At 45.5% G+C, this 17,500-nt stretch overlaps 1 protein-coding gene and 1 long non-coding RNA gene across 2 annotated transcripts in view; one reads left to right on the top strand and one right to left on the bottom strand.

Moving 5' to 3' along the window:
* LOC127925623 (voltage-dependent T-type calcium channel subunit alpha-1I-like) overlaps positions 1 to 17,495 on the top strand; it is a gene marked incomplete at its 3' end in the record, with an annotated part of 76,457 nt that extends 58,962 nt beyond the window's left edge. The window contains 6 exon segments of the mRNA XM_052510645.1: positions 5,706 to 5,831; positions 5,954 to 6,043; positions 7,981 to 8,191; positions 15,587 to 15,738; positions 16,957 to 17,066; positions 17,372 to 17,495. Of these exon segments, the coding sequence (XP_052366605.1) occupies positions 5,706 to 5,831; positions 5,954 to 6,043; positions 7,981 to 8,191; positions 15,587 to 15,738; positions 16,957 to 17,066; positions 17,372 to 17,495 (813 nt within the window).
* On the bottom strand, positions 11,163 to 13,002 carry LOC127925622 (uncharacterized). The gene is made up of 3 exons (XR_008121617.1): positions 12,436 to 13,002; positions 11,636 to 11,891; positions 11,163 to 11,364 (listed from the first exon to the last, which is right to left on the bottom strand). It is a non-coding gene; the product is annotated as an uncharacterized LOC127925622 (long non-coding RNA).
* Positions 17,496 to 17,500: the final 5 nt, after the last annotated feature.

Here is a 17,500-nt window from a genome sequence, read left to right as displayed (position 1 = left end):
TAACATTACCAGTGACCCCCATCCACTAGCATTACCAGTGACCCCATCCACTAACATTACCAGTGACCCCCATCTACTAGCATTACCAGTGACCCCCATCCACTAACATTACCAGTGACCCCATCCACTAGCATTACCAGTGACCCCACTATCATTACCAGTGACCCCCATCCACTATCATTACCAGTGACCCCCACCCACTAACATTACCAGTGACCCCCATCCACTAACATTACCAGTGACCCCCCCATCCACTAACATTACCAGTGACCCCCATCCACTAGCATTACCAGTGACCCCATCCACTAGCATTACCAGTGACCCCCATCCACTAACATTATCAGTGACCCCACATACACTAACATTACCAGTGACCCCCATCCACTAGCATTACCAGTGACCCCCCATCCACTAACATTACCAGTGACCCCCATCCACTAGCATTACCAGTGACCCCACTATCATTACCAGTGACCCCCCATCCACTAACATTACCAGTGACCCCCATACACTAACATTACCAGTGACCCCCATCCACTAGCATTACCAGTGACCCTCCCATCACTAACATTACCAGTGACCCCCATCCACTAGCATTACCAGTGACCCCCACCCACTAACATTACCAGTGACCCCCCATCCACTAGCATTACCAGTGACCCCCCATCCACTAACATTACCAGTGACCCCCCATCCACTAGCATTACCAGTGACCCCCCATCCACTAACATTACCAGTGACTCCCCATCCACTAACATTACCAGTGACCCCCCATCCACTAACATTACCAGTGACCCCCCATCCACTAGCATTACCAGTGACCCCCCATCCACTAACATTACCAGTGACCCCCCATCCACTATCATTACCAGTGAATGTTATTTATGATCCCCTGTCCTCTCTGTCCCCTGGGTTGGTTGTGTCTAGTTGTCTAGTTGTTTAATGGGTAGTCCATAGTGTTATTCATGTCCTCTCTGTCCCCTGGGTTGGTTGTGTCTAGTTGTCTAGTTGTTTAAGGGGTAGTCCATAGTGTTATTCATGTCCTCTCTGTCCCCTGGGTTGGTTGTGTCTAGTTGTCTAGTTGTTTAAGGGGTAGTCCATAGTGTTATTAATGTCCCATGTCCTCTCTGTCCCCTGGGTTGGTTGTGTCTAGTTGTCTAGTTGTTTAAGGGGTAGTCCATAGTGTTATTCATGTCCTCTCTGTCCCCTGGGTTGGTTGTGTCTAGTTGTCTAGTTGTTTAAGGGGTAGTCCATAGTGTTATTCATGTCCCTTGTCCTCTCTGTCCCCTGGGTTGGTTTTGTCTAGTTGTCTAGTTGTTTAAGGGGTAGTCCATAGTGTTATTCATGTCCCCTGTCCTCTCTGTCCCCTGGGTTGGTTTTGTCTAGTTGTCTAGTTGTTTAAGGGGTAGTCCATAGTGTTATTAATGTCCCCTGTCCTCTCTGTCCCCTGGGTTGGTTTGTCTAGTTGTCTAGTTGTTTAAGGGGTAGTCCATAGTGTTATTAATGTCCCCTGTCCTCTCTGTCCCCTGGGTTGGTTTTGTCTAGTTGTCTAGTTGTTTAAGGGGTAGTCCATAGTGTTATTCATGTCCCTGTCCTCTCTGTCCCCTGGGTTGGTTGTGTCTAGTTGTCTAGTTGTTTAAGGGGTAGTCCATAGTGTTATTAATGTCCCCTGTCCTCTCTGTCCCCTGGGTTGGTTTTGTCTAGTTGTCTAGTTGTTTAAGGGGTAGTCCATAGTGTTATTAATGTCCCCTGTCCTCTCTGTCCCCTGGGTTGGTTTTGTCTAGTTGTCTAGTTGTTTAAGGGGTAGTCCATAGTGTTATTCATGTCCTCTCTGTCCCCTGGGTTGGTTGTGTCTAGTTGTCTAGTTGTTTAAGAGGTAGTCCATAGTGTTATTCATGTCCCCTGTCCTCTCTGTCCCCTGGGTTGGTTGTGTCTAGTTGTCTAGTTGTTTAAGGGGGTAGTCCATAGTGTTATTCATGTCCTCCTCTCTGTCCCCTGGGTTGGTTTGTCTAGTTGTCTAGTTGTTTAAGGGGTAGTCCATAGTGTTATTCATGTCCTCTCTGTCCCCTGGGTTGGTTGTGTCTAGTTGTCTAGTTGTTTAAGGGGTAGTCCATAGTGTTATTCATGTCCCCTGTCCTCTCTGTCCCCTGGGTTGGTTGTGTCTAGTTGTCTAGTTGTTTAAGGGTAGTCCATAGTGTTATTCATGTCCTCTCTGTCCCCTGGGTTGGTTGTGTCTAGTTGTCTAGTTGTTTAATGGGTAGTCCATAGTGTTATTAATGTCCCCTGTCCTCTCTGTCCCCCTGGGGTTGGTTGTGTCTAGTTGTCTAGTTGTTTAAGGGGTAGTCCATAGTGTTATTAATGTCCTCTCTGTCCCCTGGGTTGGTTTGTCTAGTTGTCTAGTTGTTTAAGGGTAGTCCATAGTGTTATTCATGTCCCCTGTCCTCTCTGTCCCCTGGGTTGGTTGTGTCTAGTTGTCTAGTTGTTTAAGGGGTAGTCCATAGTGTTATTAATGTCCCCTGTCCTCTCTGTCCCCTGGGTTGGTTGTGTCTAGTTGTTTGTTTAAGGGGTAGTCCATAGTGTTAATCCCCTGTCCTCTCTGTCCCCTGGGTTGGTTGTGTCTAGTTGTCTAGTTGTTTAATGGGTAGTCCATAGTGTTATTCCCTGTCCCTTGTCCTCTCTGTCCCCTGGGTTGGTTGTGTCTAGTTGTCTAGTTGTTTAAGGGGTAGTCCATAGTGTTATTCATGTCCTCTCTGTCCCCTGGGGTTGGTTGTGTCTAGTTGTCTAGTTGTTTAAGGGGTAGTCCATAGTGTTATTCATGTCCTCTCTCTGTCCCCTGGGTTGGTTGTGTCTAGTTGTCTAGTTGTTTAATGGGTAGTCCATAGTGTTATTCATGTCCCCTGTCCCTCTGTCCCTGGGTTGGTTGTGTCTAGTTGTCTAGTTGTTTAAGGGGTAGTCCATAGTGTTATTCATGTCCCCTGTCCTCTCTGTCCCCTGGGTTGGTTGTGTCTAGTTGTCTAGTTGTTTAAGGGGTAGTCCATAGTGTTATTAATGTCCCCTGTCCTCTGTCCCCTGGGTTGGTTTTGTCTAGTTGTCTAGTTGTTTAAGGGGTAGTCCATAGTGTTATTCATGTCCCCTGTCCTCTCTGTCCCCTGGGTTGGTTGTGTCTAGTTGTCTAGTTGTTTAAGGGGTAGTCCATAGTGTTATTCATGTCCTGTCCTCTCTGTCCCCTGGGTTGGTTGTGTCTAGTTGTCTAGTTGTTTAATGGGTAGTCCATAGTGTTATTCATGTCCCCTGTCCTCTGTCCCCTGGGTTGGTTGTGTCTAGTTGTCTAGTTGTTTAAGGGGTAGTCCATAGTGTTATTCATGTCCCCTGTCCTCTCTGTCCCCTGGGTTGGTTGTGTCTAGTTGTCTAGTTGTTTAAGGGGTAGTCCATAGTGTTATTAATGTCCCCTGTCCTCTGTCCCCTGGGTTGGTTTTGTCTAGTTGTCTAGTTGTTTAAGGGGTAGTCCATAGTGTTATTCATGTCCCTTGTCCCTGTCCCCTGGGTTGGTTGTGTCTAGTTGTCTAGTTGTTTAAGGGGTAGTCCATAGTGTTATTCATGTCCTCTCTGTCCCCTGGGTTGGTTGTGTCTAGTTGTCTAGTTGTTTAAGGGGTAGTCCATAGTGTTATTCATGTCCCCTGTCCTCTCTGTCCCCTGGGTTGGTTTTGTCTAGTTGTCTAGTTGTTTAAGGGGTAGTCCATAGTGTTATTAATGTCCCCTGTCCTCTCTGTCCCCTGGGTTGGTTGTGTCTAGTTGTCTAGTTGTTTAATGGGTAGTCCATAGTGTTATTCATGTCCCTTGTCCTCTGTCCCCTGGGTTGGTTGTGTCTAGTTGTCTAGTTGTTTAAGGGGTAGTCCATAGTGTTATTCATGTCCCCTGTCCTCTCTGTCCCCTGGGTTGGTTGTGTCTAGTTGTCTAGTTGTTTAAGGGGTAGTCCATAGTGTTATTCATGTCCTCTCTGTCCCCTGGGTTGGTTGTGTCTAGTTGTCTAGTTGTTTAAGGGTAGTCCATAGTGTTATTCATGTCATGTCCTCTCTGTCCCTGGGTTGGTTGTGTCTAGTTGTCTAGTTGTTTAAGGGGTAGTCCATAGTGTTATTCATGTCCCCTGTCCTCTCTGTCCCCTGGGTTGGTTTTGTCTAGTTGTCTAGTTGTTTAATGGGTAGTCCATAGTGTTATTCATGTCCTCTCTGTCCCCTGGGTTGGTTTGTCTAGTTGTCTAGTTGTTTAAGGGGTAGTCCATAGTGTTATTCCGCTGTCCTCTCTGTCCCCTGGGTTGGTTTGTCTAGTTGTCTAGTTGTTTAAGGGGTAGTCCATAGTGTTATTCATGTCCTCTGTCCCCTGGGTTGGTTGTGTCTAGTTGTCTAGTTGTTTAAGGGTAGTCCATAGTGTTATTCATGTCCTCTCTGTCCCCTGGGTTGGTTGTGTCTAGTTGTCTAGTTGTTTAAGGGGTAGTCCATAGTGTTATTCATGTCCCCTGTCCTCTCTGTCCCCTGGGTTGGTTTGTCTAGTTGTCTAGTTGTTTAAGGGGTAGTCCATAGTGTTATTCATGTCCTCTCTGTCCCCTGGGTTGGTTTTGTCTAGTTGTCTAGTTGTTTAAGGGGTAGTCCATAGTGTTATTAATGTCCCCTGTCCTCTCTGTCCCCTGGGTTGGTTGTGTCTAGTTGTCTAGTTGTTTAAGGGGTAGTCCATAGTGTTATTCATGTCCTCTCTGTCCCCTGGGTTGGTTGTGTCTAGTTGTCTAGTTGTTTAAGGGGTAGTCCATAGTGTTATTAATGTCCCCTGTCCTCTCTGTCCCCTGGGTTGGTTGTGTCTAGTTGTCTAGTTGTTTAAGGGGTAGTCCATAGTGTTATTCATGTCCTCTCTGTCCCCTGGGTTGGTTGTGTCTAGTTGTCTAGTTGTTTAAGGGTAGTCCATAGTGTTATTCATGTCCTCTCTGTCCCCTGGGTTGGTTTTGTCTAGTTGTCTAGTTGTTTAAGGGGTAGTCCATAGTGTTATTCATGTCCCATGTCCTCTCTGTCCCCTGGGTTGGTTTTGTCTAGTTGTCTAGTTGTTTAAGGGGTAGTCCATAGTGTTATTCATGTCCCTGTCCCCTGGTTGGTTGTGTCTAGTTGTCTAGTTGTTTAAGAGGTAGTCCATAGTGTTATTCATGTCCTCTCTGTCCCCTGGGTTGGTTTTGTCTAGTTGTTTAAGGGGTAGTCCATAGTGTTATTCATGTCCCCTGTCCTCTCTGTCCTCTGATTGGTCCAGCTGTTCAAGGGTAAATTCTACCTCTGTGAAGGCCCGGACACCAGAAACAGAGGTAGTCAGTAGTGTTATTAATGTCCCCTGTCCTCTCTGTCCTCTGATTGGTCCAGCTGTTCAAGGGTAAATTCTACCTCTGTGAAGGCCCGGACACCAGAAACAGAGGTAGTCAGTAGTGTTATTAATGTCCCCTGTCCTCTCTGTCCTCTGATTGGTCCAGCTGTTCAAGGGTAAATTCTACCTCTGTGAAGGTCTGGACACCAGAAACAGAGGTAGTCAGTAGTGTTATTAATGTCCCCTGTCCTCTCTGTCCTCTGATTGGTCCAGCTGTTCAAGGGTAAATTCTACCTCTGTGAAGGTCTGGACACCAGAAACAGAGGTAGTCAGTAGTGTTATTAATGTTCCCTGTCCTCTGATTGGTCCAGCTGTTCAAGGGTAAATTCTACCTCTGTGAAGGCCCGGACACCAGAAACATCAGCACCAAGACAGACTGTCTGCTGGCCAACTACCGCTGGACACGCAGGAAATACAACTTTGACAACCTGGGACAGGTGTGTGTGTGTGTGAACACTGTGTGTGTGTGTGTGTGTGTGTGTGTGTGTGTATGTGTGTGTGTGTGTGTGTGTGTGTATGTGAACACTGTGTGTGTGTGAACACTGTCTGTGTATTCCAGGCTCTGATGTCTCTGTTCGTGCTGTCCTGTAAGGATGGATGGGTCAACATCATGTATGATGGCCTGGATGCAGTGGGAGTAGACCAGCAGGTGACTCCTCTCCTCTCCTCTCCTCTCTTCTCCTCTGCTCTCCCTTTCTCTCCTCTCCTCTCCTCTCCTCTCATTTTCTCTCCTCTCCTCTCCTCTCATTTTCTCTCCTCTCCTCTCCTTTTCTCTCATCTCCTCTCCTCTCCTCTCTCTCCTCTCCTCTCCTCTCCTCTCCTCTCCTCTCATCTCCTCTCCTCTCCTCTCTCTCTCCTCTCCTCTCCTCTCCTCTCCTCTCCTCTCCTCTCCTCTCCTCTCCTCTCTCTCTCCTCTCCTCTCCCCTCCTCTCTCTCTCCTCTCCTCTCCTCCATCTCCTCTCCTCTCCTTTTCTCTCCTCTCCTCTCCTCTCCTCTCCTCTCCTCTCCTCTCCTCTCCTCTCCTCTCCTCTCCTCTCCTCTCCTCTACTCTCCCTCTCCTCTCCTCTCTCTCCTCTCCTCTCCTCTCTCTCTCTCTCCTCTCCTCTCCTCTCCTCTCCTCTCCTCTCCTCTCCTCTCCTCTCCTCTCCTCTCTCTCCTCTCTCCTCTCTCCTCTCCTCTCCCCTCTCCTCTCTCCCTCTCCTCTCCTCCCTCTCCTCTCCTCTCCCTCTCTCCTCTCCTCTCCTCCTCTCCCTCTCCCTCTCCTCTCCTCTCCTCTCCTCTCTTTTCTCTCCTCTCCCTCCTCTTCCTCTCCTCTCCCTCTCCTCTCCTCTCCTCTCCTCTCTCTCCTTGATCCAGTCCCTCTCCTCTCCTTCCTTCTGTGACTCAGTGTCCTCTCACTCCTCAGAGTTTCCTCTCAGGCCCAGACCTGAGCCAGAGCCCTCTCCTCCCCTACAACACATACTGGGTATATTGGGAACCCTACACACACCTCATCACACACACCCACACTCTCCTCTCCTCTCCACTCTTCCTCTCCTCAGATGATATATAGCCAGATCTCCTCCTCTCCTCTCCTCTCCCTATTCTCCCTCTCTCCTCCTCTCCTCTCCTCTCCTCTCTCCTCTCCTCTCTCCAGTCCCCCTTTATTCCTTTCATCTCTTTCCCCTCTCCCTCCCTCCTCCTCCCTCTCCTGCTCCTCTCCTCTCCCTCTCCTCTCTTCTCCTCCTCTCTCCTCTCCTCTCCTCTCCTCTCTCCCTCTCCTCTCCCTCCTCTCCTCTCTCCTCCCCTCTCCCTCTCCTCTCTCTCCCTTTCTCTCTCTCCTCTCCTCTCTCTCTCCTCTCTCTCCCTCTCTCCCTCCCTCCTCCTCTCCTCTCCTCTCTGTATGATGGCCTTGATGCAGTCAAACTACCAGGTATATTTCAGGAGGTTCTGTGACTCAGTGTGCAGAGGGAATACACACACCTCAGACACACACCCATATTACAGGTAGGCTGGAGTTTGGAGTCAGGCCCAGACAGACAGTGAGAAGAGCCCTGAGGCTGTAGTTCATCTACATGGGTATATTAACCCTACACACACATACATTACACACACTGGACACACACACACACACACACACACACACACACACACAGACACACACACACACACACACAGACATCCAGTTTGCAGACAGTGTTGGACACACAGATGACACTGACATATGCATGAGGCTGCATGACCCTACCCTCTCTCCTCTCCCTCTCCCCAGTTCCCTCTGTAATCTCTCTTTGCAGTCTGATCTCTCTCCTATAGATGTCCCTATCTCTCCTCACTCTCCAGTATAATACCCTGCTACAGCTCTCCATCCTCTTCTCCTCTCTCCTCTATCTATAAACCCTGCTACATCTGATATCTCTTTGGAGTCCTCTCCCTCCTGCTCTCCTCCTCTCTCCCTCTCTCTCTGCTACATCCTCTCTCTTCTCTCCTCCTCTCTCTCAGTCTCTCCCTGCTCTCTCTCTCTCCTCTCTCCTTCTCTCTCCTCTCTCCCTCACTCTCTCCCTCCCTCTCTCTCTCTCCTCCTCTCCACCTCCCTCCCTCCTCCAGCCGGTGAGGAACCACAACCCGTGGATGCTCCTCTACTTCATCTCCTTCCTCCTCATCGTCAGTTTCTTCGTCCTCAACATGTTCGTGGGCGTGGTGGTGGAGAACTTCCACAAGTGTCGTCAGGACCAGGAAGAGGAAGAGCAGCGGCCTGGAAGAGAAGAGGCTCAAAATCCTGGAGAAAAGCGCAGGAGTAAGGAGAAGGATGGTGCCGGTCTGTAGTTTATTTTTCTGAGCACTGCCTGCTTTCATAACCTAACGGATGGAGAGGGGAGAGAAGCAGACAGATAGATAGACAGACAGACAGACAGACAGACAGACAGACAGACAGACAGACAGACAGACAGACAGACAGACAGACAGACAGACAGACAGACACACACACACACACACACACACACACACACACACACACAGGGCTTTGACACAGACTGCATGAGGCTGCATGACCCTACACAGCAACACAACCCATCACCCCAGTTACTGCACAGTGAGGGAGCTTTGACAGTATACTGCATGATATCTGCATGATAAACCCTACCCAGCAACACCCACCCATATCTCTCCCCTGCTAGTGATATCTCTACAGCATGGGATATCTCTACAGTATAAACCCTGGCTGATATCTCTACAGTATAAACCCTGCTACAGCTGATATCTCTACAGTATAAACCCTGCTACAGCTGATATCTCTACAGTATAAACCCTCTGATATCTCTAGTATAAACCCTGCTACAGCTGATATATAAACCCTCTACAGCTGACAGTATAAACCCTGCTACAGCTGATATCTCTACAGTATAAACCCTGCTACAGCTGATATCTCTACAGTATAAACCCTGCTACAGCTGATATCTCTACAGTATAAACCCTGCTACAGCTGATATCTCTACAGTATAAACCCTGCTACAGCTGATATCTCTACAGTATAAACCCTGCTACAGCTGATATCTCTATAGTATAAACCCTGCTACAGCTGATATCTCTACAGTATAAACCCTGCTACAGCTGATATCTCTACAGTATAAACCCTGCTACAGCTGATATCTCTACAGTATAAACCCTGCTACAGCTGATATCTCTATAGTATAAACCCTGCTACAGCTGATATCTCTACAGTATAAACCCTGCTACAGCTGATATCTCTACAGTATAAACCCTGCTACAGCCTGATATCTCTACAGTATAAACCCTGCTACAGCTGATATATCTCTACAGTATAAACCCTGCTACAGTATAAATAAACCCTGCTACAGCTGATATCTCTACAGTATAAACCCTGCTACAGCTGATATCTCTACAGTATAAACCCTGCTACAGCTGATATCTCTACAGTATAAACCCTGCTACAGCTGATATCTCTACAGTATAAACCCTGCTACAGCTGATATCTCTACAGTATAAACCCTGCTACAGCTGATATCTCTACAGTATAAACCCTGCTACAGCTGATATCTCTACAGTATAAACCCTGCTACAGCTGATATCTCTATAGTATAAACCCTGCTATAGCTGACCTGATATCTCTACAGTATAAACCCTGCTACAGCTGATATCTCTACAGTATAAACCCTGCTACAGCTGATATCTCTACAGTATAAACCCTGCTACAGCTGATGATCTCTACAGTATATGCTACAGCTGATATCTCTATAGTATAAACCCTGCTACAGCTGATATCTCTACAGTATAAACCCTGCTACAGCTGATATCTCTACAGTATAAACCCTGCTACAGCTGATATCTCTACAGTATAAACCCTGCTACAGCTGATATCTCTACAGTATAAACCCTGCTACTGATATCTGATATCTCTACAGTATAAACCCTGCTACAGCTGATATCTCTACAGTATAAACCCTGCTACAGCTACAGCTGATATCTCTACAGTATAAACCCTGCTACAGCTGATATCTCTACAGTATAAACCCTGCTACAGCTGATATCTCTACAGTATAAACCCTGCTACAGCTGATATCTCTACAGTATAAACCCTGCTGACAGCTGATATCTCTACAGTATAAACCCTGCTACAGCTGATATCTCTACAGTATAAACCCTGCTACAGCTGATATCTCTACAGTATAAACCCTGCTACAGCTGATATCTCTACAGTATAAACCCTGCTACAGCTGATATCTCTACAGTATAAACCCTGCTACAGCTGATATCTCTATAGTATAAACCCTGCTACAGCTGATATCTCTACAGTATAAACCCTGCTACAGCTGATATCTCTACAGTATAAACCCTGCTACAGCTGATATCTCTACAGTATAAACCCTGCTACAGCTGATATCTCTACAGTATAAACCCTGCTACATATCTCTACAGTATAAACCCTGCTACTGATATCTCTACAGTATAAACCCTGCTACAGCTGATATATAAACTGATATCTCTACAGTATAAACCCTGCTACAGCTGATATCTCTACAGTATAAACCCTGCTACAGCTGATATCTCTACAGTATAAACCCTGCTACAGCTGATATCTCTACAGTATAAACCCTGCTACAGCTGATATATGCTCTATCTCTATAGTATAAACCTGATATCTCTAAACCTGCTACAGCTGATATCTCTACAGTATAAACCCTGCTACAGCTGATATCTCTACAGTATAAACCCTGCTACAGCTGATATCTCTACAGTATAAACCCTGCTACAGCTGATATCTCTACAGTATAAACCCTGCTACAGCTGATATCTCTACAGTATAAACCCTGCTACAGCTGATATCTCTACAGTATAAACCCTGCTACAGCTGATATCTCTACAGTATAAACCCTGCTACAGCTGATATCTCTACAGTATAAACCCTGCTACAGCTGATATCTCTACAGTATAAACCCTGCTATAGCTGATATCTCTACAGTATAAACCCTGCTACAGCTGATATCTCTACAGTATAAACCCTGCTACAGCTGATATCTCTACAGTATAAACCCTGCTACAGCTGATATCTCTACAGTATAAACCCTGCTACAGCTGATATCTCTACAGTATAAACCCTGCTACAGCTGATATCTCTACAGTATAAACCCTGCTACAGCTGATATCTCTATAGTATAAACCCTGCTACAGCTGATATCTCTACAGTATAAACCCTACTACAGCTGATATCTCTACAGTATAAACCCTGCTACAGCTGATATCTCTGATATCTCTAGTATAAACCCTGCTACAGCTGATATCTCTACAGTATAAACCCTGCTACAGCTGATATCTCTACAGTATAAACCCTGCTACAGCTGATATCTCTACAGTATAAACCCTGCTACAGCTGATATCTCTACAGTATAAACCCTGCTACAGCTGATATCTCTACAGTATAAACCCTGCTACAGCTGACCTGATATCTCTACAGTATAAACCCTGCTACAGCTGATATCTCTACAGTATAAACCCTGCTACAGCTGATATCTCTACAGTATAAACCCTGCTACAGCTGACCTGATATCTCTTCAGTATAAACCCTGCTATAGCTGATATCTCTACAGTATAAACCCTGCTACAGCTGATATCTCTACAGTATAAACCCTGCTACAGCTGACCTGATATCTCTATAGTATAAACCCTACTACAGCTGATATCTCTACAGTATAAACCCTGCTACAGCTGATATCTCTACAGTATAAACCCTGCTACAGCTGACCTGATATCTCTACAGTATAAACCCTGCTACAGCTGATATCTCTACAGTATAAACCCTGCTACAGCTGATATCTCTACAGTATAAACCCTGCTACAGCTGATATCTCTACAGTATAAACCCTGCTACAGCTGATATCTCTATAGTATAAACCCTGCTACAGCTGATATCTCTACAGTATAAACCCTGCTACAGCTGATATCTCTACAGTATAAACCCTGCTACAGCTGATATCTCTATAGTATAAACCCTGCTACAGCTGATATCTCTACAGTATAAACCCTGCTACAGCTGATATCTCTATAGTATAAACCCTGCTACAGCTGATATCTCTATAGTATAAACCCTGCTACAGCTGATATAAGTATAAACCCTGCTACAGCTGATATCTCTACAGTATAAACCCTGCTACAGCTGATATCTCTACAGTATAAACCCTGCTACAGCTGATATCTCTATAGTATAAACCCTGATACAGCTGATATCTCTATAGTATAAACCCTGCTACAGCTGATATCTCTACAGTATAAACCCTGCTACAGCTGATATCTCTACAGTATAAACCCTGCTACAGCTGATATCTCTACAGTATAAACCCTGCTACAGCTGATATCTCTACAGTATAAACCCTGCTACAGCTGATATCTCTACAGTATAAACCCTGCTACAGCTGATATCTCTACAATATAAACCCTGCTACAGCTGATATCTCTACAGTATAAACCCTGCTACAGCTGATATCTCTACAGTATAAACCCTGCTACAGCTGATATCTCTATAGTATAAACCCTGCTACAGCTGACCTGATATCTCTACAGTATAAACCCTGCTACAGCTGATATCTCTACAGTATAAACCCTGCTACAGCTGATATCTCTACAGTATAAACCCTGCTACAGCTGATATCTCTACAGTATAAACCCTGCTACAGCTGATATCTCTACAGTATAAACCCTGCTACAGCTGATATCTCTACAGTATAAACCCTGCTACAGCTGATATCTCTATAGTATAAACCCTGCTATAGCTGATATCTCTACAGTATAAACCCTGCTACAGCTGATATCTCTATAGTATAAACCCTGATACAACCCGACCTCAGGAGTAAATGTCAGTTGTCTTTTCATTCAGAGTTAGAGACAGCAGGTGCGGTAAAGAGAGAGAGAGAGAGAGTCGAAAACAGCAGGTCCGGTGAACATGTCAGGGTTTCATAGCCGCAGGCAGAACAGTTGAAACTGGAGCAGCAGCACGACCAGGTGGACTGGGGACTGCAAGGAGTCATCAGGTCAGGTAGTCCTGAGGCATGGTCCCAAAGGCTCAGGTCCTCCGGGAGGAGAGGGAGAGGGAGAGATAATTAGAGGGAGCATACTTCAATTCACAGGACACCAGATTAGCTACGTTAGCTGACATTAGCTACATTAGCTACGTATGCTACGTTAGCTACATTAGTTACATTAGCTACGTTAGCTATATTAGCTACGCTATCTGCGTTAGCTATATATGCTTAGCTACATTATCTACGTTAGCTACATTAGCTATCATTAGCTACATTATCTTAGCTACATTAGCTATGTATGCTACGTTAGCTACATTAGCTACATTATCTACATTAGCTATATTAGCTATACTGCGTTAGCTATGTATGCTACGTTAGCTACATTAGCTACGTTAGCTACATTAGCTACATTAGCTACGTATGCTAGTTAGCTACATTAGCTATTAGCTCGTTAGCTATATTAGCTACGCTATCTGCGTTAGCTATATATGCTACGTTAGCTACATTATCTACGTTAGCTACATTAGCTATGTTAGCTACATTAGCTACATTATCTACATTAGCTACATTAGCTATGTATGCTACATTAGCTGCATTAGCTACATTATCTACGTTAGCTATATTAGCTACGCTATTGCGTTAGCTATGTATGCTACGTTAGCTACATTAGCTACATTAGCTACATTAGCTACGTTAGCTACGTTATCTCACGTTAGCTATATAAGCTTCGTTAGCTACATTAGCTCTGAATGTGGGCATGATGTCGGCCCGTCGTTGGGACATGCATGATTAAGGTCTGTACACCTACAGCAGCATCATCTCTCTAACAAACACTACGGTACGATGCAGTCGGTGTGTTACTGTACCGGTAAACATGAGACGGTATCGTCGGTGTTTGTACCCGAGTAAACATGAGACGGTATCGTCGGTGTTGTACATTAAAACATGGTTTGATGGGCAGCAGACTCAGAAACATAGCTGGAACCGTTGACCATATTTTTTAGACTTCCGTAATCACAACGCCACTAAGCGGTAGTCCCCAGCAGGCGTTGGGATGACCTCACGTGTTTGTCTCAGCAGGGCTGGGGTCCATTCAATATCAACATCAGTATCAATTGTAATTTTTATTAGTTAATTAATTTATTAATTTCATTATTTTGAATTAGGGCGATTTTTATTTTTTTCAATCATTGAATTTGAATTTGCACTTTCTGACTGAATGTCAACTCCCAAACCATGTCTGTCTCATAGTTACTGTCTGTTACTGATGATGTCATCTATCTGTTACTGATGATGTCATAGTTACTATCTGTTACTGATGATGTCATGTTACTGTCTGTTACTGATGATCTCACAGTTACTGTCTGTTACTGATGATGTCACAGTTACTGTCTGTTACTGATGATCTCAGTTACTGTCTGTTACTGATGATCTCATAGTTACTGTCTGTTACTGATGATCTCACAGTTACTGTCTGTTACTGATGTCATAGTTACTGTCTGTTACATGATCTCACAGTTACTGTCTGTTACTGATGATCTCACAGTTACTGTCTGTTTCTGATGATGTCATAGTTACTGTCTGTTACTGATGATCTCACAGTTACTGTCTGTTACTGATGATGTCACAGTTACTGTCTGTTACTGATGATGACATAGTTACTGTCTGTTACTGATGATGTCACAGTTATGATGATGTCATAGTTACTGTCTGTTACTGATGATTCACAGTTACTGTCTGTTTCTGATGATGTCATAGTTACATGATGTCACAGTTACTGTCTGTTACTGATGATGTCATAGTTACTGTCTGTTACTGATGATGTCATAGTTACTGTCTGTTACTGATGATGTCATAGTTACTGTCTGTTACTGATGATGTCACAGTTACTGTCTGTTACTGATGATGTCACAGTTACTGTCTGTTACTGATGATGTCATAGTTACTGTCTGTTACTGATGATGTCACAGTTACTGTCTGTTACTGATGATCTCATAGTTACTGTCTGTTACTGATGATCTCACAGTTACTGTCTGTTACTGATGATGTCACAGTTACTGTCTGTTTCTGATGATGTCATAGTTACTGTCTGTTACTGATGATCCATAGTTACTGTCTGTTACTGATGATCTCACAGTTACTGTCTGTTACTGATGATCTCATAGTTACTGTCTGTTACTGATGATGTCACTGTTACTGATGATGTCATAGTTACTGTCTGTTTCTGATGTCAACTCTCAGTAATGTCTCTGGTGATGTCACTGGTCCTCTGTCGTCGTGCCACACCTGTCATGTAGGTGTTCTGACTGTCTGTGTACTGAATGTCAACTGTGTGTGTGTGTGTCTGGTGTGTGTGTGTGTGTGTGTGTGTGTGTGTGTGTGTGTCTGTGTCCACATGTGTGTTGTCTGTGTGTGTGTGTGTGTGTGTGTGTGTGTGTGTGTGTGTGTGTGTGTGTGTGTGTGTGTGTGTGTGTGTGTGTGTGTGTGTGTGTCTGTGTGTGTGTGTGTGTGTGTGTGTGTGTGTGTCTGTGTCGTGTGTGTGTCGTGTGTGTGCGTGTGTGTGTGTGTGTGTGTGTGTGTGTGTGTGTGTTGTGTCTGTGTCTGTGTGTGTGTGTGTGTCTGTGTGTGTGTGTGTGTGTGCGTGCGTGCGTGTGTGTGTGTGTGTGTGTGTGTTCCAGAGGCCCAACAGAGACCCTACTATGCAGACTACTCCCCGGTGCGTCTCACCATCCACACGTTGTGCACCAGCCACTACCTGGACCTCTTCATCACCGTCATCATCGGCATCAACGTCGTCACCATGAGCATGGAGCATTACAACCAGCCACAGGTAACTATAGCAACACTCCCGGTGCAACCACCCTCAGGTAACTATAGCAACCATCACAAACTATAGCAACCACACTACAACCAACCACAGGTAACTATAGCAACCACACACAACCAGCCTTGGGTAACTATAGCAACCACATCACAACCAACCTCAGGTAACTACAGCAACCACACTACAACCAACCTCAGGTAACTATAGCAACCACACACAACCAACCTCAACCAACCTCAGGTAACTATAGCAACCACATCACCTCAGGTAACTATAGCAACCTCAGGTAACTATAGCAACCACACTACAACCAGCCACAGGTAACTATAGCAACCACACTACAACCAACCTCGGGTAACTATAGCAACCACATCACAACCAACCTCAGGTAACAGAAGTAACCCCGCACATTGGTAACTATAGCAACCACACTACAACCAACCTCAGGTAACTATGGCAACCACACGACAACCAGCCTTGGGTAACATAAGTAACCCCGCACATTGGTAACTATAGCAACCACACTACAACCAACCTCAGGTAACTATATCAACCACTTCACAACCAGCCTCAGGTAACTATAGCAACCACACTACAACCAACCTCAGGTAACTATATCAACCACTTCACAACCAGCCTCAGGTAACTATAGCAACCACACTACAACCAGTCTCGGGTAACTATAGCAACCACTTCACAACCAGCCTCAGGTAACTATAGCAACCACACTACAACCAGTCTCGGGTAACTATAGCAACCACACGTAACCAGCCTCGGGTAACAAAAGTAACCCCGCACATTGGTAACTATAGCAACCACACTGCAATTAGGTAACTTTGGTAACCATAGCAACAAGGAAAGTATGAAAATCAACCAACCGCTGGTAACCTTGATGGTCATACTATATAACTCTAATAGTGTTCTGTCTGGGTCTTCTGGAACCTTCTTACTTCTACAGGAGGTACTAACTGTGTGTGTGTGTGTGTGTGTGTGTGTGTGTGTGTGTGTGTGTGTGTGTGTGTGTGTGTGTGTGTGTGTGTGTGTGTGTGTCTGTCTGTCTGTCTGTCTGTCTGTCTGTCTGTCTGTCTGTCTGTCTGTCTGTCTGTCTGTCTGTCTGTCTGTCTGTCTGTCTGCCTGTCTGCCTGTCTGCCTGCCTGTCTGTCTGTCTGTCTGTCTGTCTGTCTGTCTGTCTGTCTGTCTGTCTGTCTGTCTGTCTGTCTGCAGTATCTGGAGGAGGCTCTGAAGTACTGTAACTACCTGTTTACCTGTATCTTCATCATCGAGACCCTGCTGAAACTAGTGGCCTTCGGACTGCACAGGTTCTTTAAGGACAGGTACACACACACACACACACACACTACACACACACACACACACACACACACACACTACACACACACACACACAAAAACTGTTCCTCACTCGGGCATTGGATCTTGACACAAAAGTGTGTATGTGTGTGTGTGTGTGTGTGTGTGTGTGTGTGTGTGTGTGTGTGTGTGTGTGTGTGTGTGTGTGTGTGTGTGTGTGTGTGTGTGTGTGTGTGTGTGTCTGTGTGTGTGTGTGTGTGTGTGTGTGTGTGTGTGTGTGTGTGTGTGTGTGTGAGTGTCTCTGTCTGTGTGTGTGTGTGTGTGTCCAGGTGGAACCAGCTGGACCTGGCCATCGTGCTGCTGTCCATCATGGGCATCACTCTGGAGGAGCTCAAGATGAACGCATCGCTACCCATCAACCCCACCATCATCAGGATCATGAGAGTCCTGAGGATCGC

This window comes from Oncorhynchus keta, unplaced genomic scaffold, assembly GCF_023373465.1.
Source record: "Oncorhynchus keta strain PuntledgeMale-10-30-2019 unplaced genomic scaffold, Oket_V2 Un_contig_5929_pilon_pilon, whole genome shotgun sequence".
Classification (NCBI taxonomy): Eukaryota; Metazoa; Chordata; class Actinopteri; order Salmoniformes; family Salmonidae; genus Oncorhynchus; species Oncorhynchus keta.
This window is presented reverse-complemented; position numbering and strand designations above follow the sequence as displayed.